The sequence below is a fragment of the Microcebus murinus genome, chromosome 2 (assembly GCF_040939455.1).
Source record: "Microcebus murinus isolate Inina chromosome 2, M.murinus_Inina_mat1.0, whole genome shotgun sequence".
NCBI classification, from domain to species: domain Eukaryota; kingdom Metazoa; phylum Chordata; class Mammalia; order Primates; family Cheirogaleidae; genus Microcebus; species Microcebus murinus.
In genome coordinates this window covers 38,168,330-38,194,983 of record NC_134105.1, presented here as the reverse complement: position 1 = coordinate 38,194,983, position 26,654 = coordinate 38,168,330, and the positions used below count along the sequence as shown (strand labels likewise).

The following is a 26,654-nucleotide window of genomic DNA, read 5'->3' as shown; positions in this document are numbered from 1 at the left end:
TGCTTTTCTCTCCTTCTACTCTGTCATGCTTTTGGACTTGGTCACTTGGTGTTTTAAGCGCCTTGTCAACAAAATCTGATCAGCCCCCCCATGGACTCTAATGTAATAAGGAACTTGCTCTATTATTTCATTTTTTAAATCTTTTAGTATTAGATGTCAAACTCTCACCTCAATTGAAAGGAATCTCATTCTGTGGCTGAAAATTCAGACTTCATATATTGAAGAGAGCAAACTTGGGGTCTCAACTCAGAAGATGTGTTGCCTGAATCTACATATAATAATTTGGGGTTTGATATAGTAAATGTGGATTATTCTTAATCTATGGATTTGGGGTTTAGTTCATGGAAGCACTGTCTATACCCTCATAACCAATGATTTCTTTTCATCTTTGAATGTTTCTCCATGTCTGTTTTTGTGTCACCTGTGGTTTTTATCCTAGGGGTTGAGATCCCAATTTTGACATCTTATACTTATCCAAAAGAGAGACTAAGTGCTGGGTTTGTTCCCCCAGCCCCAGCCAAGGGATTCTTTCAGAAAACTCTAACCAAAGCTGGAAAGATGCCTGGTTATTTTCCCTCTGCCTAGAAGTGAGTGTTGGCCAGGAAAACTCCACCTTGTGTCTTTTCTCTGATGCTTCAACCAGGAACCTCCCCTGAACACTCTCTTAAAAGAGATATGTTCCTAACAGACTAGTGCTACATCTCTAGGTGTGAGCCTTCTCTGGCCCTAGGTGTCTCTCCAGGGAGGCTGAAAGGAAGGGAAACCCACTTCAAACCACTTGAAGGGGGGAGTTCAACCTGACCACTTCCTCTCCAGTTCCATTCCTATCTTCCTAACCTAGAGGCCCTCACAAGATACTCACTTCCAGTGCTACAGACACACTAGGGCACCAGCTCTTCTTTTTTGGGTAGACCTTGTTCCTTAGCTGCTGTGGAGAAGCTACAGCCCTGAACTCAGGCCATACTCAGGAACAGCAGCAGGAGTGTGGGTGGGGGTTTGAGGGAAAGGACTCTGAATTCACTTTCACGTTTAACCTGTTCCATCTGACTTGGGTTCGACTTCATCATATTGTTCTCTCCCACTCTCCTTTACTTCTGTATTCCAAAAATATAGACTTTACTCTGAAGCCAATTTCATAAAAATTATTAAATGCTACTTCAATGTGTGTGAAGTTGACACACTCTTTTTCAACCCTGTCTTGGAAAGTTCTCCTTTCTCAGTCTGGCCTGCTCAGCCCCTTTAACTTCTATCCTATAGGCCCCATAGCTTGGAAAATCCTCAGCTAATTGTTCACTCATGACATGATGGTTGACTGAGCTCCAGCACAGGAGGTCAAAGCAATTTTATACCTTTTCATATGAGCACAACAGTAAAATGACTTGCAGCTGGGCAAGGTGGTTCATGCTTGTAATTCTAGCACTTTGGGAGGCCCAGGCGGGAGGATAGTTTGAGTCCAGGAGTTCAAGACCAGCCTAAGTGAGACCCTGTCTCTCCAAAAAAATAGAGAAATTAGCGAAGTATGGTGGTGCACACCTGTAATTCCAGCTACTGGGGAGGCTGAGGCAGAAGGATCATTTGAGCCCAGGAGTTTGAGATTGCAGTGAGCTATGATGATGCCACTATACTCTAGCCCCAGGTGACAGAGCAAGACTCTCTCTCAAAAAGAAACAAAAAGCAACTTGCCATGGCCGCAGAAATAGCAGTGTCCTTTGCAATTCTTCCTCCTACTATTAGGCTTCCTTGGGATTACATTGCCATGCTCTGGCATTACTAGTTTTATAGGACACACATGTGTTCATCACTAAATTGTAAGCATCCAAAGTCAGAGTTGAATGAGAGCATCTTTTATGGAATCTTCCATTTCTAATGTAAGAGAATAAAATTTAGGCTTTTATAGCTTTGTTGATGACATTAGAAACATGAAATAAGTTTGCAGTTGGATTAAAATTGCTACTCTCAAATACTAGACATGCTGACCTGAGTGTGCTGGTCAGTGGGATGGGTTTTTAAGAGCTTGCAGAGCTCTGGCAAAGTTCTGCCAAGCATAGACTTTTTTCAGTTGGATGTGGAAGAGGATCTTACTTGTCTCCATTAGCAGTATCACTGACATACCGCTGCCCATCCTTCTCAATTCCACAACCATTGAGTCCTGGATCCCCACAGATGGATGGAACATGGAGTCTTAAATTCAGTCCAGGAGTAACTCATATAGGCTTTATAGTCTATGTATCCCTTTCACATGCACTATCTCTTTGATCCTTTTAAAAATTCTTGGAGGGAGGGAGATCTTCACATATACACACACAACCACACACACACAATTCCAGAGACTTCAGTGTGTTCCAATTAGAACCTTGGTTCTTCCACTTAATAGCTGTGTGACCTTAAGGTAAGTAACTTCTGAACCTCAGTGTCCGAACAACATTCAGACAGCACTTTGCAGTTCACCACACCTTCCACACTCATCACAGTCTATTGCTGTGATGGAAGCAAGGCAAAGAGGATCACTCACTTTTGCACATGGAGTTCAGAGGGTAGTGGCTTATTTAAAGTTACACAGTATGTCAGTAGAAGAGTCAGGACTTAAGCCCTCGCCTCTGACTTTCCACTGCTCTTCTATAAAGAATCTAAATTTCATGTTCAAGAATGGATCTTGGAATCCTCTACAGTTGTACACAAAAAGTTAAATGTGTATTTTCCTAGAAAGGGACTCTATTTTCATCAGATTCTCAGTGGGATCTATTGACAAAAAAACATTAAGAACTATTTACATCATGCAAACAACATCAGATTATTTGGAAAGTTGAATCTGTCCATTCTTTTTATCAAGCCATATTTTTAGCTAAAAGAAACCACCCAAGAGGACAAAATGCAACCACTAGGCTTTCTTGCCTTAAATCTCCTTCTGCATTTAGTATTTGTCCCTTGTCTCAAATAATCTGCTTTGGAAAATGACACTTGACCCCATCCAGCCATATAGCTCCTCGCTGCTGCATTTTGAAAGTTTGGTCTGAAAGGAAATATCAATAAAAACGTCTTGATCTCCAGTCTTCAATCTATTAACTCTTACTTTGTACACCTTCTGGTAGGGTGGTTCTTGGTTTTGACAGGTCATATGGTTAAGAACACAGTCTCTAGAGCTGCTCCGCTAACTAGCAGTGTGCCCTTGGGAGATCACTTCACATTCCTGCGCCTCAGCTTTTTAGCCATAACATGGAAATAATAATAGTACCTAGTTGATAAGGTATTATGAAGATTAAATGAGTTAATATAAAGCAGTTAAAATAGCTATTATCTGTTCTACAGACTCATGAGATTACAATAGGAAAGGAGAGTGGGTGATGACAACAGTGAGAAGTGGCAGTTTATGAGGAAGAACACAGAAAATGTGAAAAGTAGACACAGAAGTCCAGAAGCACTGCTCTAGGGCCCTTTGGGGGAGAGTCAAAGAACCTTGCACAGCGTCACTGTGTTACTGGTATCTGTGAGGATAAGCTTGGGGCACTGTGGGAAGGAGAAAGGAGGAGGACTAACTTGCTGAGCATGTAAGATTGTGCCCGGTACTATGCTTGGAGCATTACAGACCTTTCCTCACATAACCTCACAACAGCCCTGTGAGGTGGGTGATTTTGACTCTATTTTGAAGAAGCAACAGGCTCTAAGAGGTGAAGTGACTTGCCTAAGCTCCACAGCTAATAAAGAATAGAGGCCGGGCGCTGTGGCTCACGCCTGTAATCCTAGCTCTTGGGAGGCCGAGGCGGGCGGATTGCTCAAGGTCAGGAGTTCAAAACCAGCCTGAGCAAGAGCGAGACCCCGTCTCTACTATAAATAGAAAGAATTTAATTGGCCAACTGATATATATATAAAAAATTAGCCGGGCATGGTGGCACATGCCTGTAGTCCCAGCTACTCGGGAGGCTGAGGCAGAAGGATCACTCAAGCCCAGGAGTTTGAGGTTGCTGTGAGCTAGGCTGACGCCACGGCACTCACTCTAGCCTGGACAACAAAGTGAGACTCTGTCTCAAAAAAAAAAAAAAAAGAATAGAGAGTTTTGGACCAAGACCTTGACTCCAAAGCCCCTGCTGTGTTTATGACAATGCAGTGCCTTCAATGAAAGTATGGCATAAGACCAAGGCATTTCAAATAATGACAATATTAACATTTTTAAACTGTTGGTGGCGGTTCACAGCTGTAATCCCAGCACTTTGGAAGGCCGAGGTGGGAAGATTGTTCAAGCCCAGGAGTTTAAGACTAGCCTGACCAAGAATGAGACCCCATCTCTACTAAAAATAGAAAAATTAGCCAGGTGTGACAGCACATGCCTGTAGTCCCAGCTACTTGGGAGGCTGAGGCAGGAGGATCACTTGAGCCCAGGAGTTTGAGGTTGCTGTGAGCTAGGATGATGCCACTGCACTGTAGCTCAGGTGACAGAGTAAGACCCTGCCACAAAAAAATAAAGTGTTGGTGGATGCTAAGAGGGGTAAAGCCACATTTTTATAGAAAACCCAACTCACCAAATGACCTATTCTGTAAGAGTTCTTAATATTATTGTTATACAGAAATGTCAGGGGCCAGAATTTAGGCAATGCCTTTTATTAAGTGTGTGCAGTGATTTAAGAAAGATTCTATGGCGTCTACCTCTTTGACATCTTCAAAATACATTCCCTATTACTTCATCCTTTATCCCACTACCATTTCTTCCCTTCAGAACTTCATGGTCTCTCACTTGGGTTATAAAACCACATCCTAATTGATCTCCTTTCTCTAGTCCCTTAATGACCAGTCGCTACCAGGAAGAGTTTTCTAAAACACCTGCCTCACCATGTCACACCTTGCTTTGATTCTCTCAAAATCTTCCCTTGCCTTCCAAATAAAATTCAAACTCTTGGCTTGAATGTAAAACCCTTGTCATCTGGCCCTTCCCACTCTCCCCATCTATCACTCCAGCCATGCCCCTAACACATACTGAGCTACCTGCAGTTCCCTGAAAGTGCCAACTTTCTGTCATCTCTGGCCTTGCACACTATGCCTTCTGCCCACATAGACTCCTACCACCTGCCCATCCTTCACTTTCACCTTCACTTCCACCAAGATGCTTTCTTGACCATTGCCACACCCTCCTCACACCCTTTGGGTTAGAGGCCTGTGCTGCGAATCTTCAGTCCTGGTGCTGCCCTTTTCAAAGCACTGGATTGCTCTGCACTGTAACCCTCAGCTTACATGTCCTTTCTCTGCCTGTCCCAGACTGTGAGCCCCCAAAGGGTCTAGTCACTTCATGTTCTCAAGGCCTAGCAAAATGACTAGAACATGACCACACAATAAATTTGGATTTATTAACTGAATTTAAATAAAGAAATAATGGCATCCAAGTACTAATAAGATGGTCACTTCCATCTCTAGTATCCAACTCGTGTACATTGAGAGGGCAGGGATCAGACCTTCATCATTTGTTTATTTCCAGATCTGGCACATAGCAGTCATGCACCCAGTGGTTACTGAAGCAGTCACTTAATTGGAGCTAGAGCAAAACCAACTGTAGCTGCTGAGGAAAGAAAACAGTAAAGGAATTGGTGTTGAGTATCTAGGTAAGCCTAGCACGATGCTTGCAGCTTTATACACTGTCCTCCCACACCATCCTCAGAGTTACTCTGTGAGGTCAGTACTATTATTATCCTTATTTTACAGTGAAGAAAACTGAGGTTCAGGGAGATTATGTCACTCTCTCAGAAACACACAGCTAGTGGGGAGGGAAACTAGGCTCCTACTCTGGATCTGTATCCAAAGCTCATGCTTGCTATTTTCCCTCCTCAATATAGTCCCCCTTCCCTGAGCTGCCTTAGTAGGTGTGACTTCTAACCCACATATAGTGGAGTATAATAAAAATTCTGACATACTTCCCCTCTCTTTGCTTTCTAGGATGTTGTATTTCCCTAGCTTTCCTCCCACCTCTCTGAAAGATCCTTCTGTCTTTTGTGTAGAGTTTTCCTGTTCTGCCTGCCTATTAAATGCCAGCAGCTTCCGAGTTCCTTCCTCAGCCCTCTGCTCTTCTCTCAAACTCTCCTTAGGTAAGAGGCACTTTGTACATAGCTTAGATTTTGCCTAAGGTGTGAACTCCATGAGAGTAGGGTCAATCTGCTTCGGTCTGCCCCTGCAGAGGAGCTTGATAGATACCTATTGATAATATAGTGAATACCTATAATATGTTTATTGTATGCCAGGCACTATGAGATTTCCTTGTATTAATTCATTTACTCCTCACAACAACCTTATGAAGTAAGAGCAATTATGATTCCCATTTTTTGTGAGCAAACTGAAGCACAAGAGATTAAGTAATTTACCCAAGGTCACACAGCTAGTAAACCAAGGAGCCAGGATTCAAACACAGGCAATTTGGCTCTAGAGTTCAGGCTAGTACCACTGTATGCTACTATTCCTTCAGGAAGCCTCCTGGACCCCCAGGACAAGTTAAATGCCTTTTCTAATCCCTGTGTTTGCCCCTAGCAGAGCAGTTATCACATTATTGTGATTATTTACACAGAAATCTTCCCCTCTGGACAGTGAAGGGTCCATCCCACAGGACCTGGCACAGGGCACACACAGTAAAAATGGTATATGAATGAATGAACTACAAGACTACCCAATGAGATAGAACATACTAGGCCTGTTTCATACATTGATAAACTGAGGCCTAGAGGGTTCAGTCATTTGCCCAGAGTTTCATAGCTACTAGGAGACTTTGTTAGTGCTATTACATACTTACAACCTATGCTTGAGCCTATCTCCAAAGCAAATGATTTTTTTCACCATGTATTTTCAGCAGACGAGCATTTTATGTAAATACTATTTAAGTGTCCTTTGCTTTATGGAGATCAGGTTAGCTATGAATCATCTGTTAATCATTGGGACCTTTAGTTAAACACTAGATTTTCAGTCTTTACCCTTGACTCAGAACTCCCAAGCTGGGCTATGGTGGGGTCACCAATTTCAATGCGGTGCTAGAAGAGTTCCAGGAGATGTGGTAGCCCAAAGGAGGCTCCCTGGATGGCCAGAAAGGCTTCTGGGGACAGGTATACCCCATCTGGGAACTGTGACCAGAGCCAATTCTGTAATAAATGGGCCTTCCAAGCCTGACAGTCTGAGATCTCAGAATTGGAGAAGGGAGGCATCCTGCAGGAGCAAAATGGAGCCTGGCCTTCTGGCTCAGGTCCCCAGGCCCCTGGAAATGTTATTCACCTTACTTGGGCACACACCAGTAACATCTGCATAGGACTTTTCTGAGGAGACAATAAGGAGAGTCTTACTGAAACTTTTCTCTATGTTTTTGGGATCGGGTGGGCAGCTAGGAACTTTTCTATATTCCCAGAGATGGATGCCAAGGCCTCAGCTGAGCATCCTACATGAGAATCATAATCTTCCTAGCTGGGTCTACATAGTCCTTTTCTCATTTCAGATCATTTCCATATACAGCAGATCTACCTTTCCTTATTCTACAGATGGAGAAACCGAGGTCCAGAGCAGTGAAGTGACTTGCCCAAGGCCTCTATTCTGGCATGACTTTAACCACAGCAAGCATCAGTGAGGATCTAGCATCCACATCTATCACTGATGTGTCTCAGTTTCTTCAGATACGATGCATTTTATGAGTTTTTTACATGTTATAGGAGGTCATGGGCACAGAGGGAAGAACTTAATCTCTGCAATAAAAGTGGTACCATGACATGGGGGCACAGAGCCCAGCCCCTGCCTTTGGAGATTCCCACTGGAAACCAGTGTTGCCAAGGTGTGCCCCAAATAGTGGAGGCCTTGAGAAGAGACTGGGGTGTAGGGGGAACAGGTATGCTTCCCAGAGAGACTTGCAGTGGGTCCTGGGCCATGCTGCTCCTTACTTTGTGTGTTATGGCAAACATTCTGGTTAATGGAGCCTCTGGAGAGGCGGGCAGGTTTAGTGGGTGAGGTGAGAACCTAGGGAGGGAGATGGCCCAGAGTCCCTTTGGGATCTTGAGGGACCACCCAGGGCTGGTGAAGGTGTCTGGACCATGCAAGCCAACTAGAGCTCTGGTTCTGAAGGGAGTTTTCAGATTAGAATTCAAAATCAGAGGTCCTGGGAAGACACTTCCTGTTACCAGCCCCCAGTTACCCTGTCTTCCTCCTCATGGAGGCAAAAATGTTCTGAGAAGGCCGGGCGCGGTGGCTCACGCCTGTAATCCTAGCACTTTGGGAGGCCGAGGCGGGCGGATTGCTCAAGGTCAGGAGTTCGAAACCAGCCTGAGCGAGACCCCGTCTCTACCAAAAATAGAAATAAATTAATTGACCAACTAAAAATATATATACAAAAAATTAGCCGGGCATGGTGGCGCATGCCTGTAGTCCCAGCTACTCGGGAGGCTGAGGCAGTAGGATCGCTGAGCCCCGGAGATTGAGGTTGCTGTGAGCCAGGCTGACGCCACGGCACTCACTCTAGCCTGGGCAACAAAGTGAGACTCTGTCTCAAAAAAAAAAAAAAAAAAAAAAAATGTTCTGAGAAGGGAACAGTTTTTGGCTATGGAGTGAAGGCAGAGAGAGGGATTTATTCATTCAGTAACTGCCTGACAAATAATAACACCCAATATTTCTAGAGTGTTTATTATGTGTCAGACACCAAAAAAGACTGTACATGAATTGCAGTATTGAATCCTCACAATGACCTGATGAAAGTGTTTGTTTACCATGTGACAAATGCAGGGCTCCAGCCCAGCTCAGCTTCCACACTGGTAGCCCTGCTCAGCCCAGGCCCTGGCCAGAGGTGCTGAGGATACTTGAAGTGGGTGCCAGACCCTTGACTGGCAGTGAGAACACAGTGTGGTCAGTCCTGGGGGGTGAAGGGAGGATGTGAGTCCACAGAAGGGACTAAAGAAGCCCCCAAAGAAAGAGGCACCAAACAGCAAAGGAAGTGTTCCCTCCCTCCACCCCTGCGCCCCTAGCAGGCCAGTTTGGGGAACTGGGTAGGGAAAGTGGCCTCAACTCCACTTCCTAGTCCCCAGGGGACTTCATCTCTCCTCTGCAGATGCAAAGAACAGTTCTCATCCCTCCGCCTACTAGCTGTACAACCCTGGGAAAGTCACTTCCTCTCTATACCTCTTTCCTCTGATATAAATTGGAGATAAAGATGGGTGGCTGTGTGGCTTTGGAGAGTTTTCAGAGTCATTGTGTACCCATTGTGCCTCTCACTAGGTATGGTGGGACATCCCTAAAACTGGATCATAAAGGACAAGTAGAAGTTTTCCAGGTAACTGACCCACAAGGGACAGGGAACCTAGAGGAAGGAGGCATCTGTTCGTCAGTGCCAGGGCAAGCCTGGTGTCTGAACAACCCATTGGGGTAGACAGTCTACTTATGAGCCAGCTCTTCCACCCAGACCCCACCAGGAAAGAGTTATGTTGGGCTCTGCACCAACTAGTATCAGAAGGATGGGCCAGGCAGGCTCTGAGCCAGTCATGCAGCTAGAACTCTCACGTCCACACATAGCCTAGAAGGGGACTGTACCTCTCAGTAGGAAATGGGGGTAGGAGGGGTGAAGTCAGAATAGGACAACTCTTCATTTGAGAGAAAGCTGCCAAGAGGAGGTGTGTGTGTGTGTGTGTGTGTGTGTGTGTGTGTGTGTGTGTGTGTTAGCCTTCTCCCTTCCAGACCCATCTGTCTGCAGTTTGGTCTGCGACCCAGGGGTTACAGGCTGGGAACAGGCTGGTATGTGGCTGCCCAGGGTCCCTTGTGCACTTCCCAGGAGGGAGTCTGGACTCATGAGCAAGTCAATACAGGACAGGAGCCAGCTCTAATGGCTTCTTCTTCTCCATAATCTCCTTTCCCCCATATGCAGTGTCTTGGCTGGTGTTGTCCTCCAGACAGCCTGACTCCTGAATGGCTGGGAGGCAAGCCCAGAGAGGGCTGGCTACTCAATCACGGTCACTCAGCGAGGCAGAGGCTCTGAGTTTGGCTGCTGCATCGGCCTGGGAGCTGATTCCTGGAATCGCTATTTCCAGAGGCCCTCTTGGGAGATGGAAACCAGAGGATGATCCAAGGAAGACCACCTTGCAAGTACACACTGTCTCTAGAGCCCCAGGAGGACCTGCAAATTACCTGGGCCTTTGCACTGTTTCCTCTGCATCCTCATCCCTCTCTTCCTCTGCCCGGTCAATCCTGAGTCCTTCCAAACTCAGCTCTGAAAACTGTGAGAACTAATTTAAAATTTTTAAATGAGAGAGAGGCCAGAAAGAGGGCAGGTTCCAAGATAAAGTTACTATAATCAGTAACTTTCTTATGCTCCTATCATAACCAGTTTGATGTTGTAATGAGTGAAAAGATTCCATTCACAATAACTACATAAAATACTGAGAACGTATGCTTAAGAGACAGAACTATTGTAAGAAAACAACACTTACCAAGAGACATAAAAGTCATGATAAAGTCACACTCGTGTCCTAGATGGAAATATCCCATATTGCAGATGCATATCTCCTTCAAATTAATTTCTAAAGGTAGCTAAATTTCCAATTTATTTTACTTTATTTTTTGGAACTAGCTTTAAGATTCCTAAAATATTTATTCAGAAGGCTATATTTTGAAAATAGCCATGAGAATTTTGAAAAAGAAAAATCAAGAATCAGAAGGATGACTGCCCTGTCAAATTTACAAAACTACAATACTTAAAATAGTGAGGCTGGTACAAGAACAGTAAACAGCTCCCCAGAAGATAAAGTGCTGAAACCAACCAAAGGCCATCTGAGAATTTAGTATATTGTATATGGTCAGTGGGGGAAAGGGTGGATCATTAAATACTGCTGTGATAACTGGCTAATCATTTGGGGAAAAATTAAGTGCTTCACACCTTCCATCAAAATTAATTCCATATGAACTAAAATATAAATGTTAATAATGAAAAAGAGCTCATATAAAATACAGGTGAATGCTTTTAGAAGGTTAGATTTGGAGAATATAATACTGTAAATAGAATCTAGGAAGAAAAAATAAAAATGGCTACATAAAAAATTTTAAAACTTCAATATAACAATAGTAAAACAGGATAAACAAAAACAAAAACGTGGAGAAATGCAGTATATGTAGATAAAAGGATACTACTGTCTCATGTATAAATAACTATTACAAATTAAGGAAAGGAGAAGCTCTATGGTCAAAAAATAAGCAAAAGATATACATGAATATTTTTTAAAACACACACAAATGACCAACACATATAGGAAAAAGTAAGGAATAACTAAGGAAATGCAAATCACAATGACAATGAGATACTGTTTTTTCTTGCTTGAATGGGCAGAGATTGAGAAGATCAGCAAGATGCACTTGAGTATACTCATTGGCACAACCTTTCCTGAGGGCCATTTGACAGGTAGCTATCAAAAGCCTCAAAAAGGAAAAAAAAAAAAAAGCCTCTAACCAATCAATTTTGTTTCTAGGAATTTATATTAAGGAAATAATTAGGCACATTCACAATGGATGTTCATGGTAGCAATGTTTATTAGAGCAAAAATTGGAAACAAACTAAATAGCTATGAATAGGGAATTGGCTAAGGATACATCCATACAATGGAATATTAAATAATCCTTTAAAAATTATGTAGAAATATTAATATTAAAATATGTATCGTGTTTATAAACGAAAAAGCAAGTAATGAAAAGTATATTTTTGTAACTGTGAGTACACAGAAAAAAGTTTAGAAAAATATACACCAAATATATTTTGCTGAATTCTCTAAAATGTTTTGTAAGACGTTTGACTTCATCAGATCAAGTAATAACAATGTTTCCATTTGGGAAAGCCCTCTCACGCCTGGGGGCCCTTTCTTCAGGAAGCCTGCCCTGGTCCTCCTTCCCCCATTCCCCAGCTGAGGGACTCCCATCCAGCTCTGTTCTCACTGTGCACTAACTGGCGGGTGCCTGCGTCCTCGGCTGGCTAACGAGCTCTGTAAGAGCCCATTATGACAGATTCTCAGGTCCGCAGGTCCTGGCACATATTAAGTGCTCAACAAATGCTGCTACATGAATGAACGAATGACCCTTTCTGTCATGTTTCTGTGAATGATCGGTGAACTAAACGGAATGCCCTAGGTCTGTCCGCTCTCACCCAGCCAGAACGGAAGGTGAGGAGGAAAAAGCCTGAGAGTGGGAGTTCGATCCGAACTTCTGTCCTTGAGGCTCAGCAGCTCTGTGGCCCCAGGCAAGTTATGTCGCCTTGTGGCACTTTGGCCTCGTGTCTGAAACGTGAACGGTCGCGCCTCCCCCAAGGACTGCGTGCCAAGCAAGAAAGCACACATCAAGGATTTAGCAGAGCGAGCGGCGGTACTCAGTAGGTGCTCAAAAATAGAGGCAAATAGCTGGGCAGTGAACACCACTTCCCACGCGTTTGTCCAAGGCTCAGATGCGCCATCGGAAGGTTGTGGACATGGGAAGCCCGGCGACGCTGAGCAGCCTCCTCGCTAGCGCTTGCCCTGGGGACACCAGGGCCTGACCTAGCGCAGAGCGGCGGCCGCCGGGCTCCGCGTTGGGGCTCCCGCTGCATACGCAGCGCCAGTGCCCGCTCTGGCCCACCTGCAGCGAGCTCCTCGCCCGCTCCTTCAAGGGGGGTCCAGGGTCCAGGAAGAAGCTGGCCACCGGCTGGTCTGCGGCTGGCGGGCGCGGAAGGGGGCCTCAGGCCAGGCACTGGAACGGTGCGGACCTGGCGTTGGATGAGGGTACTGCGGGTTTGAATTTTGCTCTATTCAGCACGAATTGTGACACGTAGGGCAAGTCTCTGAGTCTCTTTTCTCACCTGACAAGTGGGATAATCAGACCCGCCTCGCAGAGGCTGGTGCGTCTGCAGTAAGATGCTGCAGAGCAAGCGCAAGGCGCAGGGCCTCTCCCAGCAAGAGCGCCTGAGAAACCGGGCGCCAGGACGGGAGAGGCTCCTTCTGGCTCCGAAATTGTGCCGGGTCCCTGGCCCTGGCCTAGGCCAGATCTGTGGCTTGACCACAGAAAAGGGCCATTTTAGCGGGATCAGGGGATGGGAACAGCAAACCAGGCTGCGCTTCTCCCTGCCCGTCGGGGGTGCGCGCGGCTGTGGGTCTTAATCAGTAGTATAATGTCTTTATGTGTCTCTGTGTGTGTACACGTGTGTGCGCGTGCGTGTGTGCACACGTATGAACGGGAGCGTCTGTAGTTGTGCGGGAAAACGCGTGTTGGGCAGCCGGCGGGGCCTCCTTCTCCCAAAGGCGCCTTCCCTCTTTTCTCCGCGCGCACTTCCCGGGCGCAGTATCAGCCAAACTAACGGAATCCGGCATGGCCAGGGAAGGGTGGGCACGGGAGGGGCCATTCCGTCCTGGAGCCACCGGTTTGGGGATAATTACTTTTAATGTCAGAAAGATTTAGTTTAATATCATCTCTATTAGGCTGCCGGGAGGGTAATTAAACGGAACGCGTCGCAGCCGGCAAACAGATGGCGCCTGCTTGCTCCGAGGCCGCGGGCAAACAGCGCAAAAGTCATCGCCTCCCGAGTCTCCCATCGGCGCCCCAGGCCTTTCTCCTACTTGGTGCCACGGAATCGTCCCCCACGGCCTTCCCTAGGCTGCACCTCCAACCCTCTCCGCGCCCTCGGGCCTCAACCGCAGCCTCCCCGCGTCTCCACTCGGACAGTCCCTCTGGACCCCAATGAAGCGTGGGCGTGGGCGTGGGGGCGGGGGCCGTGTGCAATAGGGGTAACAGCGAATCTTCTTGGCGGGGCGCTCTCACCCTGAGCCCCAGCCCCAGGCACAGCAGAGGCGTCAGCAAGTGATTCTGAGCTAAGAGAGCGTGTGTCTGGGTGTGAATGTGTGAGGACGGGCTCTCCACACACAGCCACCTCATTTGTCCCCAAGACTATGGCTTTCTCTACCAGGCCCCCACCATAGGAGTAGGGCTGGGGCTCCGTGGATGCGCGAGGGCATAGTGTGTGAGGATGTGTTTGTGTCTGGGTGTGTAGTCACCGGGTGGGAGTCTGTGGAAATCTGTGTGAGGTCACACGCCAAGTGGATGTCCTAGGATGGGGGCATGCTTATGGGAGGCTGTGAGGCCAAAGTTTGTGAATGGGTCCTGTGGGTGGGAGGGCAGCATCAGAGGTGAGTGTGCGCCCAGTAGGCTCTCACTGCATGCGAGTGTGAGGGTGTGTCCAAAACTTTTGGAGGGTGAGGTCACCCGTGTAGGGCTGTGTGTCCAGTTTGAAGCTACACTCAAGCTGGGAAGGGAAGAGCCCCTGCGGCCTCAACCTGGCCATGCTTTTCCTAGGGCTGGCGGCTCAGCGGCACCACCGCCCTCCCTCCCTCTCCCGCGCCGACCGCAGCGCAAATCAGGAGGAACTAGCCCCAGAGTGGTCTGCGGAGCTAGGCAGAGTATCCCTGCCCTGTCGAGGTGCGGTGACCTTGGCCTAGAACGAGTTTACTCTGCCTCCCTCCGTAACACATATACTCACATTAGCACCATAACCTCGGGGGCTGGGAGAAAAGTTTGTGGGTTCCACAAACTGTGGGGATGTGAACTCAAGGAAAGGGGAGCGAGAGAAGAGAGAGGCGCCTAAACTAGGGGTGGACAAATTCCCTCTGGTTGGGGTCGATTGGGCTTCAAGATGCTCCTCCTCCCCCTCCTAAGAAAATGAGGTTCCTCAGACATCCGTGGGAGAGTCTTGGGTTCTCAAGTTTCCGTGGCTGGACCCTTGGCTCCGGCGGTTTCACCCGGACTGGATTGGGGGAATCTCGCGGTGGCCTAGCCTCCAGCGCAAAGAAGGATACCTGGGCCACTGCCCCCACCCCCACCCAAAGTAGGCAGATTTTTACAGTTTATTTCGTTTAGGGTTTAAAATAATTTCCAGAAAACTTTGTGCAAATCAGCTCTGGGAGCAGACGCCTGGAGGCCCCCCCCCTGCATAATCCGGCCATGGTCGGTGCTCTCCCCCGCCCATCCCCCCCCAGGGTGCAGTTCTCCGTTCATTTACTTGGCAATATAACCTCCAGGTGTTGGAAGATGAGGTCTGAGTCCTGCGCTCCTGGAGAATATATTATCCCTGACCACTCTCTTACCCTCACTCCATGTGGGAGACCCTCGCGGGAGCTGACCCTTTTCTCTCTCCCAAGCCCATTCTCAGGCTCCAGCGAGTGGAACTTCTTGGGAGCCAGCGACCAGGTTTCTGTCGCTATCACAGACTCTGTCCAAGTCTGAGTACCCGGCGCCCGACCTGGTCAGCTATCTGGAAGCTTTGTGCCGGGTTCTTTCGCACATCACTCCCACCCCCACGCCCCTTCCAACCTCATCTCGGTGTTGGCTTCTTCCAGGGGAGTGTGTCATGGCTCTCCCCGGACGCTAAGTTCTGCGGTCTGCGGTCTGGGCCCTGCGGATCGCGCCTCCCTCGCCCGAGTCCCCAGCCCCAGGGGTCAGACGCGGCTGGACTGACAGGGTGCGGCCCAGTAGTCGCGCCACGCGGGAGGAGATGGGTCCGGAGGCCGCGATGCCCCGGCAGAGCCTGCGCGCCTAGGAAGTCCGCGCGCTGGACCGCGCGGCCCAGAACCCTGCCGCCCTGGAGGTTCAACGGAGGAACGCGGAAACGCGCTGTTTGGAGTGGAGGGAGAACGGCGGGAAAGCCCATTTTTCTCATTATTTAAACGAATTTTCTTTACTCCGAAGGAGAGGGAGAAAAGTAGAGAATAAAAACCAGAGTGCTAGAACATTAGAGGGAAAAGACAGAAAAGGCGCAGAGATAGGATCAGAGCAAGAGAAATTGAGGGCGACCCCGCCCCGACAACCGCAGCGTTAATTCCAGATGTTGCCATTCAAAAGGGAAACAAAATCCGAAACCTGTTACCTCCTTTGCAGAACGAGCTGTTCCTCAGGGCCTTGACGTCAGGACAGGGAGAGTAAGGCGAAAGTTAAAACTATTTCTGGGGTGAAAGTTAAGACAGTTCCGGGGGACCCCCCTCAGCGACCTCGTCTCCCGCCGGGTAGGACGGACAGACGGATGAGCGTCTTGTGTCCAAGAGGATCTGGGGAGACACAGAGGCCACTTTTTACTTTCGTTTAAAAAAGATAAAAACAAACTTCGTTAATTTAAAACGACAACGACAAAGAATTCCACCACTACGGAAAAGAAATCGAGATGCTGGAGAGATAAGGAAAGGAAAGAGCAAAACGGGCATCTGGACGGAAAAGAGGGGCGGGGAGAGGAAAGGCGCAGAGCCAACGACTCGGCAGGCACCGACCAGAAGTGCAATCTCATTTCTCCTCTCTGGGCTCCTCTTTATAAACGAAAATCCTCATACACTACACTTACCCTCCGTGATGCCTATCTTATCAAGACTTTTTAAAATAAAGAAACTTAACTTGAAAGGCGGCAGGGGAATAAACAAAGCAGCCCCTAACTACCCCAAACTCGTCGGACTTGGGAGCACGCCGAAACAGAGCCGAAAGGAGGCAGGAAAACCCGTCTTGGCATTTATGCCAGGATCACCTTCCCTTCCCCACCCCCGCGCCCCCGTTCCGCCCCCACCCGACCGCGGTAATTGAATTGTCACCTGCCCCCATCCCGCCCCAGGGCGCCAGGGCTACTTGGGAAGCTCGGGCTTTGCCAAGCGCCCCCGGCCAGGGAGAGCGGCGCAGCGGAGCCGGCGCCCCAGAAGCCGAGGGGTTACACACGTCTACGTAGAGAGGCGCACCGGACACGGTAATTAGGAGCAATTCACACGCTCTCGGGCGCACGGAAACTACTTGTCACGATGTTTTCAACGCTCCTCCTCACCCACTTTCCTCCACTCCTTCCCTGGCGCGCCCCCTCCCCTTCCCGAGGCACACAGTGGAGCTTTTGGAGTTTCGAATCTTTCGGACTCTGCAGAATGCGGGGCTCCCCGGGCGCGGGCCCGGCCAATCAGAGCGTCGTCTGCCTCCCCTGGCCAATGGCAGGCGCCACATTGTTGTCCAATTCTGTCTAATGGAGCCCTAAGGAGCAACAATAGAGCGGGCGAGCGGCTCATTGAGAGTCTGGCAGCGCCGGGCAAGTGGGCCCCGGCTGCGCGCATCGTCCCGCGCGCACCGCGAGGGGACGCAGCACTGCGAGAGCCGGGTCGCGGTTCCAACCAGCCGGCCCCTAGACTGGCCTCCGGCTCCGAATTTCTGACGGGAGGGTTGGACTGCGCTGCGTTCTGAGGGGGTCCGGAAGTTCGGACATGGTGACTGAAAGAGGGTGACGTGGTCAGATAAGGGGCCGGGGGCAAGGGGAAGAGGCCAAGAGCGCCAGAGTCGCCAGCGGAGCTGGGAGGCGTGTGCGGCGCCAGCCGAGGAGGAGGATTCCGGAGCCCAAGGCAGGTAGCTGAGGGCCGCTGGGAGAGAAGGGAGGAGACCTGGTCTGCGGCCCCTGTTGAGGAGGCCTGGGCCTAGCCGGCCTTGGGAACTGCGCGGCCCTCGGGGTCTGGGGGAAGAGTCCTAGTTCATGGAGAAGAGGTGTGGGGTTCTAGGACAGAGACCCCAGGGTTCTGTCCCGGGCTGTGACGGGGACGGGGTGGGGGTGGGGGAGCAAGGAGACCGGGTGAAAGCGGGGAGCTGGGCCTGATTAGGCCTTCTGGGGCTGTGGCGCGGGTGGGACTCTAGTGTCCGTTCATGGCCAGTTCCGAAGGCGACTCCCCTGTCTTGGTGCGGCCTACCGGGCCATCCAAGTCCCAGGAGCCCAACTCCGGGGCCAGAACGCAGGAAACTGCGCTCCAACGAGGTCCCTTGGGGCCCCAGGATGGGGAGGGCGTGTCTGACGATTCTGTCCCCAAACCCGAAGGGGAGGGGAGGGGAGGACAGTGTGAGGTGGTCACCGAAAAAGACCCCCTCCCGCAATGCCTAACTTTTCGCAGGATACTTCTTCCTCCCAGACTACTTCTCCAGACTACAACGCTAAAAATTGCACCACAGGTTTAACCCTATCCCCACCTGTAGCCTTTGCCTGCAGGTCTGTTTTCGTACACACTCTCCTCTCCCGCGGGTAGACCCTGGGTCCCAGACACTCCAAATCAGCTGTTTTCTTGCTGTTTCCCTGGCCCATCAAGCTAATCTTTGGGCTGGCTTGCCTATCCAAAGAAAGTTTCTTTGGTTGAATATTCTCTTTAATCCTTCCCAGGCCTCCTAAACTCAGCTCCACGACCATTCTCTGGAGGCCCGCACCGTGGAACTTCTAGAGTTCACATTTTTACAGGTCCCAGGACCACTGGGCCTAACTTTGCCCCTGAGTTGGATGGTTGTTTCCTAACCCTCACTCCACTTCCTAAAGCTATTTTTTTTTCTGTTCCGGTTTTTTTCTGTTCTGATTTTTCTCCCGAACTCTCCAGCTCCCACCCGCATTAAAAACAGCCACCAAACAAACACACAAAATCCCGGCACAACCAGCTCAACTCTGTGCCCAACATCTCTCTCCTTCTCTTCGCCCTTCCACCAACCCGAAAGTTTTGTTCCGGGTTTTCTTGTTTTGCCCTTGGCATTAGCCTAACTGTCGGGCCAAAATTTTCTCTCTAATCCGAGTCCAGTCGAGCAAACATTTCTCTTACCCATCTCGCCCCAATTAAGCTAAGCTTTTGGGGTAATATAATATTTTCTATTTCAAATCCTCGTTACATCCACCTGAACCTGTGACTTTCAAACTTTATATATGTCTTTTTTATTTTTTCCAGCGGAACCACTGATTCAAACGAAATCTTACACCTGGCGCATATCAGATATAAGAGCAGCTGTGGTGGGACTGGGGTGGAGGAGCTCGGACTCACGAGGAGGTTCCGATTGCACCTTCTCCCAACAATTTGGCAACCGCTAGCCAAACTTCTGCGGCCAAAATTTCTAAGTGTGGGTTCTTCGAGGCTGCGCTTTAGCCGAGCGCACGGTGTGCCCCTCACCCGGTCTCTCCCCCTTTCCCACCTTCCACGTCAGGTCCTGCCATGGAGCTGCGCTCCGAGCTGCCCAGCGTGCCTGGCGCGGCGACAGCGGCGGCGACAGCGACGGGGCCGCCTGTGGCGTCAGTGGCGTCGGTGGCGGCGGCCGCCGCAGCGGCTGCGTCGCTACCAGTGAGCGTGGCGGGCGGCTTGCTGAGGGCGCCGCCGCTGCTGTTGCGGGCGGCCGAGAAGTACCCGCGGACTCCGAAGTGCGCGCGCTGCCGCAACCATGGCGTTGTGTCGGCGCTCAAGGGCCACAAGCGCTACTGTCGCTGGAAGGACTGCCTGTGCGCCAAGTGCACGCTCATCGCGGAGCGCCAGCGCGTCATGGCGGCGCAGGTGGCGCTGCGCAGGCAGCAGGCGCAGGAGGAGAACGAGGCGCGCGAGCTGCAGCTGCTCTACGGCACTGCCGAGGGCCTGGCGCTGGCGGCCGCGAACGGCATCATCCCACCACGGCCAGCCTACGAGGTCTTTGGCTCTGTGTGCGCCGCTGACGGCGGGGGCCCGGGAGCCGGAGCGCCCGCGGGGACCGGAGGCAGCGCAGCGGGCGCAGGGGGCGCAGGTGAGAGCCGGGTCGAGCCGTGGGGAGGGGAGCTGGGTCAGAGCCCTGGGGTGCGCGGCCCAGGGACTTGTTTCTGTACAGAAGGAGTAGGAGAGTAGAATCTCCTCCAAACGCCCCGATTGCTGAAGTTCGCCTCTCACCCGGCCCCTGATACTGAGCATTGACAAAATTTTTCTCTCCTTTTTGGAGCATTTGCACTTTACTCCTTTCTCTTACTGCGGGACCAAATGTAGATGACTTTAATCGTACTCTCTATCTAAATGCAGGCAGGTCCCTGCTTCCTTGCTCACTTCGTTTCATCTGCTCCCCAGCGTGGAACCCCGTGCGTCCTATCTTTTCCTTCACTCTGCGCTTCTCCACACACCGCCTTTCCCTTCATTCCTTTCCAACTCTCTTCAGAAATTCTGTCCCCCCAGCGCCCAACCCCGTCCGCACTACTTTCCCTAGGTACTGGGGACGCTCTCATTCTTGTTCCCTGGACAGCCGCATGCTGTGCCCTCCCTGTTTCTAGCTTCTTTTACCCGCTCATCCTGGTTTTATCAGAGTACGAACTCTCCTGCTTGCCTAGATCCCCTTTCCTCTTCCCTGTCTACTCCTGGCCTAGCCCCACCTTCTCCTTCTGGACTCCCGTGGCTCTTTCTGGGTAGGGCTCTCAAACCTCTTAGGTCTCAATTTTGGAAAAGGTGAATTAGAAATAGGAGTTCTACTTCTGTAGAGAGGTTTGGGACTTCCTAGATACTCAAGGAGCCTTTCCTTACAAGTTAGGCTGCCCAGGGCAGGGTTGGCTCTTGGAATCACAGGTGTGGAGTGGGCTCTTCTAGTACGCGGTATAGGTAGAAGTTATATCGGCTCCTGCTTGAACCCTGGGCCCGGCCACTTCTCCAGGGCAGGGCAGGACTGGAAGGAGGTTAAGGGTGGAGGTGTCGGGGCACAGATGTGGGAAGAGCAGCACTGGACATTGAGTTTCCAGGGTGGCACGAGTGGTCTGGGTTCTGAGTATAGAACAAGAGGGAGCCCTGGGGTCAGGGGAAGAGAGACTGGGCTGTACGGGCTCAGAGAGGAAGGAATGCTGGAGCAAAAAGAAAGGGGCACTGGAGTCCCTCGGATTGAATGAGGTTGTGGGGCTCAGAGGGAGAGGAAACTAAGATCCAAAGGACTGAGTTGCTGTGGGTGCTGTCTTCTCGTCAACTGCTCCTCACATCCCCTTTTCTCCCATCCCAGAGGCCAAGTTGCAGAAGTTTGACCTGTTCCCCAAGACGCTGCTCCAGGCAGGCCGCACGGGCAGCCCGCAGCCGCCTCCCGTGAAGCCCTTATCACCCGACGGCGCAGATTCGGGTCCCGGGACGTCGTCCCCGGAGGTGCGGCCCGGCTCAGGCTCAGAGAATGGCGACGGCGAGTCCTTTTCGGGGTCACCCCTGGCCCGGGCCTCAAAGGAGGCAGGTGGCAGCTGCCCAGGCAGTGCTGGGCCTGGAGGTGGCGGAGGCGAGGAGGACAGCCCGGGCTCCGCTAGCCCTCTGGGCTCTGAATCCGGTTCGGAGGCTGACAAAGAAGAGGCTGAGGCCGCGCCGGCGCCAGGGCTAGGCGGAGGCCCGGGTCAACGGCAGCGGACGCCGCTGGACATCTTGACGCGCGTCTTCCCAGGCCACCGGCGAGGCGTCCTGGAGCTGGTGTTGCAGGGCTGCGGCGGCGACGTGGTGCAGGCTATAGAGCAGGTGCTGAACCACCACCGCGGAGGCCTGGCGGCCGGCCTGGGCCCTGCCACGACCCCGGATAAGGCTGCCGTGGGTGCAGCAGCAGCTGCCGAGGACGCGTGGCCGGGCCGGGTCGAAGCCGCCGCCGCAGGGGGCCCGGGGCTGCCCGCGCCGCTGCAGGCTGGGCCAGCCGCGCCCCCGCACCACAGACCCTTGCTGGCGGGCGCCATGGCGCCGGGGGCGCTGGGCTCCCTGAGCAGCCGCTCGGCCTTCTCGCCACTGCAGCCCAACGCCAGTCACTTCGGCGCGGATGCAGGCGCCTACCCACTGGGCGCGCCGCTCGGCCTCAGCCCGCTGCGCCTGGCCTACTCCGCGGCGGCGGCGCACAGCCGCGGCCTGGCCTTCATGGCGCCCTACTCCACCGCCGGCCTGGTGCCCACGCTCGGCTTCCGCCCGCCCATGGACTACGCCTTCAGCGATCTCATGCGCGACCGCTCGGCCGCTGCCGCCGCGGCGGTGCACAAGGAGCCGGCCTACGGCGGCGGCCTGTACGGGCCTATGGTCAATGGCGCCCCTGAGAAGCAGTAAGGCGAGGGGCCTGGCAGCCGGGCGGCCCCCAAACAGGAACCCCAGCCTTGTCCCCGCTGGGCCCTCTTCGCTCAGCGCGCTCTCTGCGGCCTGGCTAGGGGTCCTCCTATTTCAAGGTGGCTTTTGTTTTTGTTTTGGAGGGTGTGTGGGGAGGGCTGAGCAAAGGGGGAACAGCTACAGGTGCAGGTGTGTTCGGAGAGGGTGCGTGGCCTGGATCCTCCTGCTCCGTGCCCTACCCCCTCTCCGCAGTCCCCCAGCCCCCTTTTCAAAAGGCTGGGAACTCACGTGAATTCAGAGGCTGCGACCGCAGCGCACGCTCTTGGGGCTCCTTTAGCTACACTCCTCCCGCCCGCCTGCGCTCATGGATGGCAGGGTAATCCGAGAGTCTCTTCTGTGTCTCCCCAGATCCCCTTTTAAAAATTTTAAATATTCGCTCTAACAAATATAAATTTAGGATGTATAAATCTCTTGGCACTGAGTCGAGTCTTTGGGACACACATATATATCGATATCAATTGTAAAAAAAAAGGAAACAAGTTCTAAGGTGCACTTTCCTCGTTGCGGTATTTGTCGCTCTTTGTTGCTTATGCCAATAAGCATGGGTTTCCTTGGTGCAGTGTGAGTTTTTATATATGTATAAATCTATATATAATCTATACATATATATATACAAGCCAGTGTATAATGTTATAAAATGGAATTCTAAGTTATTAATTGTAATCTGTAGGTGACCTCGGTATTAACGTGAAAAACATTCAAAAACAAGACAAAATTGAAAAAAAAATTAGACTATGCGCGCATTGTACTTATCAGGTTTATAGATTAAATATATTGTAAACTCGGGACGAATCCTGCCCACCTGCCCCTCAAGCCTGCGGCCGATCTCTCCCTAAGGAGCCGTCAAGGTGCGCGCTGAAGCAGGAACAGAGCGACTGAGCCAGAACCGCCCGCTTGCGGGCCCATCCTCGCCTCCTGGGACTCGCCAAACGCCCTGGCTGAAGGGCCGGCAGCAGAAGACGCTGCTGCAGAGCAGCACTTTGTGCTTTTCTTTGCATAGATATGAGCTAGAAATAAATGTTATTTTCTAAGAAAACAACACCGAATCCCGTCCCGCCCCTCGAGCTGCCGGGAGGAAAGGTCTGGATTTCCCAGTTGGGATTTGACCGCGGTCCCGCAGGTGGTCAACCCTTGGGGGTACTAGGGAAGGAAACTTCTGTGGAGCCCCAGACACCGGAGCGGCGAGCGGCGAGCGGCTCTGAGCTCTTGGAGGAGCGACGCCCCCTGCATACCCCCAGGTTGGGCGCGCGGGCTGCGGAGGGGTGGCCTTGCAGGTTCTCTCTGTCCCCGGATTTCGGGCTGAGACTTCACAGGGACTGGGCAAAGCTGGCGCCCCAGTTCCCGCTCCCCGGAAGGAAGGAGGTCGCAGATTTGGGCACAGCCGTGGTCCAACCGTGCGAGAGCTTTCCTTCTCAGAGGGGTTTGGAACCGTAAGCAGTGGAGGCGACCGCTGGGGAGGGGTAGCTGCTACAGTTCTCCCGCCGAGACCTGAGGCCTGCGAGTAATTTTGGGGTGGTGGGGGTGGCGGGTGGTGCCTTCGCCCAAAGCAGTGTAATCCGATAGTGGCCGTGAGGATGCGCCTTCCAGCCAGACCTCAGCCCTCACCCTTTTCACCTTCTCTCCTTACTCAGAGCTGAGCAAATTAGCTGGTCCTGGGCCGACCCCCTCCTCCAGCCTCTCGTCCCTCCCGCTCCCCGCACGGTGACTCCCCCTCTCCAGGAAAAACAGTGCCTCCTCCCCTTGGCTAGGCCCGACGATATCCCAAGGTAAACTTCTGGGGCCCGCTCGAGTTCCGCCAGGCGGTGAAACTTAATAGCAGGACAAGAAAACGGTTTAATAAAGAAGGGCTTTAATAGGGAACTAATTTGATTGAGTTGCCTAATTCCACTTTAATTGGAAAGGGGGTTTGGCTGTTTGGTTATAAAGTGCGAGGGTGAAGATGAGATGGAAGTGGGGGGAGAAGGAGCGACAGAAGAAAGATACAAGAGAGACCGGTCGCGAAAGGGAGTGAAGATGGGAAGGAAAGGAGAGAGAGAGAAGAGACAGAAAAGAGAGAACAGTTAGGAAGAAATGAAGGCGGGAGACAGCGCGAGGGAGCTGGTAGAAGTGTGAACTTTCTTGTCCTTCGCTGCTGCTTCCAGCGTGCTCCCCCCACTCCAGGTTTTCGGAGGCCTCGCTCGGCCAGGCGGTTCTGGCCGCCCCATCCCGGGCCTCTGCTCCCACTGCAACCGAGATGAAGCTAAGATTGGTCTGGGTCCCTTGGTTTCGGGATGGACCTACACTGGGTCCCCAGAGGCAACTCTGTCCCTGACTGTGCTCAGACCAGACCCGAGGGGGTGGCCTGTGGGCTTGCTTTGCTAATTCTGAAAAACATCTGGAGCTTCATAGATTTCAAAATTATTATTTTTAGAGTTTGTCACCCAGGCCGGAGTGCAGTGGAGCGATCGTAGCTCACTGAAACCTCAAACCCCTGGGCTCAAGCGATCCTCCCACCTCAGCCTCCGGAGTAACTGGGACTACAGGAGCTGCACCACCACACCCCGCTAATTTTTAAATTTTTCACAGAGACAGAGTCTCTCTATGTAGCTCAGACTGGTCTCAAACTCCTGGCCTCAAGCAATCCTTGGCCTCCCAAAGTGCTGGGATTGTAGGCAAGAGCCACCCCACACAGCCAGATTTCAAGATTATTATTTAGGGTTATCCTCACAGCAAACTGGGGAGAATCCAGAGAGTTATTACTAACCCCACTTTATAGAGGAAGAAACCGAGTTCCAAAGCGGTTCAGGGACTTGTGTAACCATCCAGGCAGCCTGGATCTATCTCCTTGCCTCTGCACCTCCGCCCCCCTTCTCCTCCTCCTCTGATGAGGCTGTCTTTGCTGGCCTAGAAGGGCCTTCGCGAACATATGAGGCCCAGATCCCCGCGCTGTCAGCATCTTCCGCAGAGCTGGGGAGTGGTTCGTGAGCGGTGGGAGTTTGGGGTGGGGTAGTGGGGTTTCCAAGTCCCTTTCTTCCTGGGTCCTGCACCTTTGTGGTCCAGGCCTTGCGATGGAAGCCCAGGGCTGGCGCCTGGCAAAGTCCTTTGCCCAAGGCGCGCCCTGACCCACTGCCCACAGTCAGAAAGAGCGAGGCGCAGAGCCCCGCAGTGACCTGCCCAGGGTCTCACATACTGGGCCCGAGGTGTGGAATCAGAACCCAGCACGCTCCGGCGGGTTGCTAGGTGGCGGTGGGGGTGGGGCGAGGCGCGTGAGTAGGCGTCGCCGGCTCTGGGAGCTTCTGCAGCCGGCGGGAGGGGACTGCGCCCCAGCTCTCGCCTGGGCTCCGCGCTGGGAGGAGTGTGGCGTCCCCGTCGCCGTTGCGCTTGCACCCAGGAGGGAGAGGGCAGCGGCTGCAGGCCGCCGAGAGGGGAACGGGAAACCGGCGTTCTCTTCCTGACCTCCGCTGTCCACGTTTATTCCCGAATTTCCCCCGGAGCCAGCTGGAGCCGGCCCTGGCATGGGCACTGGGAGGACTCGGACACGGACAGGGGCCGCCCCGAGGAGACAGAGTCAAGGAGGAAGCAGTTTTAAAATTATTTTCTTTCTCTTCCTTGACCCTGTCCCTCTCCTTCTCCCTCCTCCCACTGCACAACAGCAGCAGCAGATACCCACTATTGAGCGCCTACTGTGTGCCAGGTCCTGTCCTAAGCATGTTCCCCACCAGAATCCTGCTCACTGGGTGAAAAAGAGCCAAGAGCTGGGTCCAGGCTCTGTCACTGGCTAGCGCTGTGCATTCAGGGATTACTAGTCAGCTAATACTCACTAAGTACTTACAGTATGTCAGGCCTAGTTGTAGGACCTTGGGACACACAAGTGCGTGACAGGCGCCCTCCCTGCCCTCGCAGCGTTTGGGGAGGGAGGGGCAGCAACTGAGCGTGGGAGGCGGTGCGCTCATCCGTGCCGGGCTCGAGGTCTGCCCGCGGGAGAGGTGAGTTAGGCAAGGCACTTAACCTGGGTTTCCTCTTCAATCAAATGGTGCTAATAGTAGTGTCATTCTCTCTGGGTGCCCTGAGGATTAAATGGAATAACGTGTAAAAAGCTCTTAGCTCAGTGCTTGCCCACTAGGTGTTCACTATTACAATTCTCATACCCTTTGGTGTGAGTATTGTCCCATTAAACAAAGGAGTAAACAGCTCAGAGGGACTGAGTGACTGGAGCAAGTTGGGTTTGTAAACCATCTAAAGTGTTACAGATTATGGGAGACACCCTGCCCAGAGCGAGGGGCCACAGAGACAGATGGGAGAGTGTGGCTCTGCAAATGCCTCTGAGAGGAAGTGAGGCTGCAGCTGAGTCCTGAGGGGTTGGTGCAAGTTGGTGGACCAGCAGGCAGAAAGGGAGGAGGTGGGGACAGGCTGTTGGACAGAGGTCAGACCAGGGAGAACCTCGAGTGCCAGAGAAAGAGGCCTGGGTTTTTGGAACAAGAGTACTAGGAGCTGGGGACAGCCTTGCCTGGTGAGATTTGTGTTTGGATTTGGCAGATTATTAGGAGAAAGGACAAAGGCCCCTGAGGAGGAGCCATAAAAAATGGTAGTGTCAAAAAGTGACCAGTGGGAGTATGGAGAGGAGAGAGGTCGCTTCAAGAACCACTGGGAGCCAGTGTGGGCGTAAGTGGGGAGCAAGGCTCCTGGCTAATTCCCCAGGTGTCTGGGCTGGGATGGCAGTTAGAGATATATGGGTCCCTGGAGCAGAGACAAGATTAGAGGGTGTGGAAAAGGTTCAGTGTTCAATATATAGAGACTGAGGGACTTATAGGGCCTCTAAATGTGGACACCAAA

The 26,654-nt window shown here is 51.7% G+C and overlaps 1 protein-coding gene across 2 annotated transcripts; it reads left to right on the top strand.

Moving 5' to 3' along the window:
- The first annotated feature begins 17,013 nt into the window (after nucleotides 1–17,013).
- Nucleotides 17,014–22,881, top strand: DMRTA2 (DMRT like family A2). 2 transcript variants are annotated; one of them, XM_076010782.1, is made up of 3 exons: nucleotides 17,014–17,342; nucleotides 18,943–19,506; nucleotides 20,728–22,881. In XM_076010782.1, the coding sequence occupies exons 2-3, from the start codon at nucleotides 18,951–18,953 to the stop codon at nucleotides 21,783–21,785; spliced, it is 1,614 nt and encodes a 537-aa protein (XP_075866897.1). In that variant the 5' UTR covers nucleotides 17,014–17,342; nucleotides 18,943–18,950; the 3' UTR covers nucleotides 21,786–22,881. The 2 variants fall into 2 exon arrangements, with proteins under 2 accessions (XP_075866897.1, XP_075866896.1); XM_076010781.1 differs by having other exon boundaries at nucleotides 17,014–19,506.
- The last annotated feature ends 3,773 nt before the right edge of the window (nucleotides 22,882–26,654 follow it).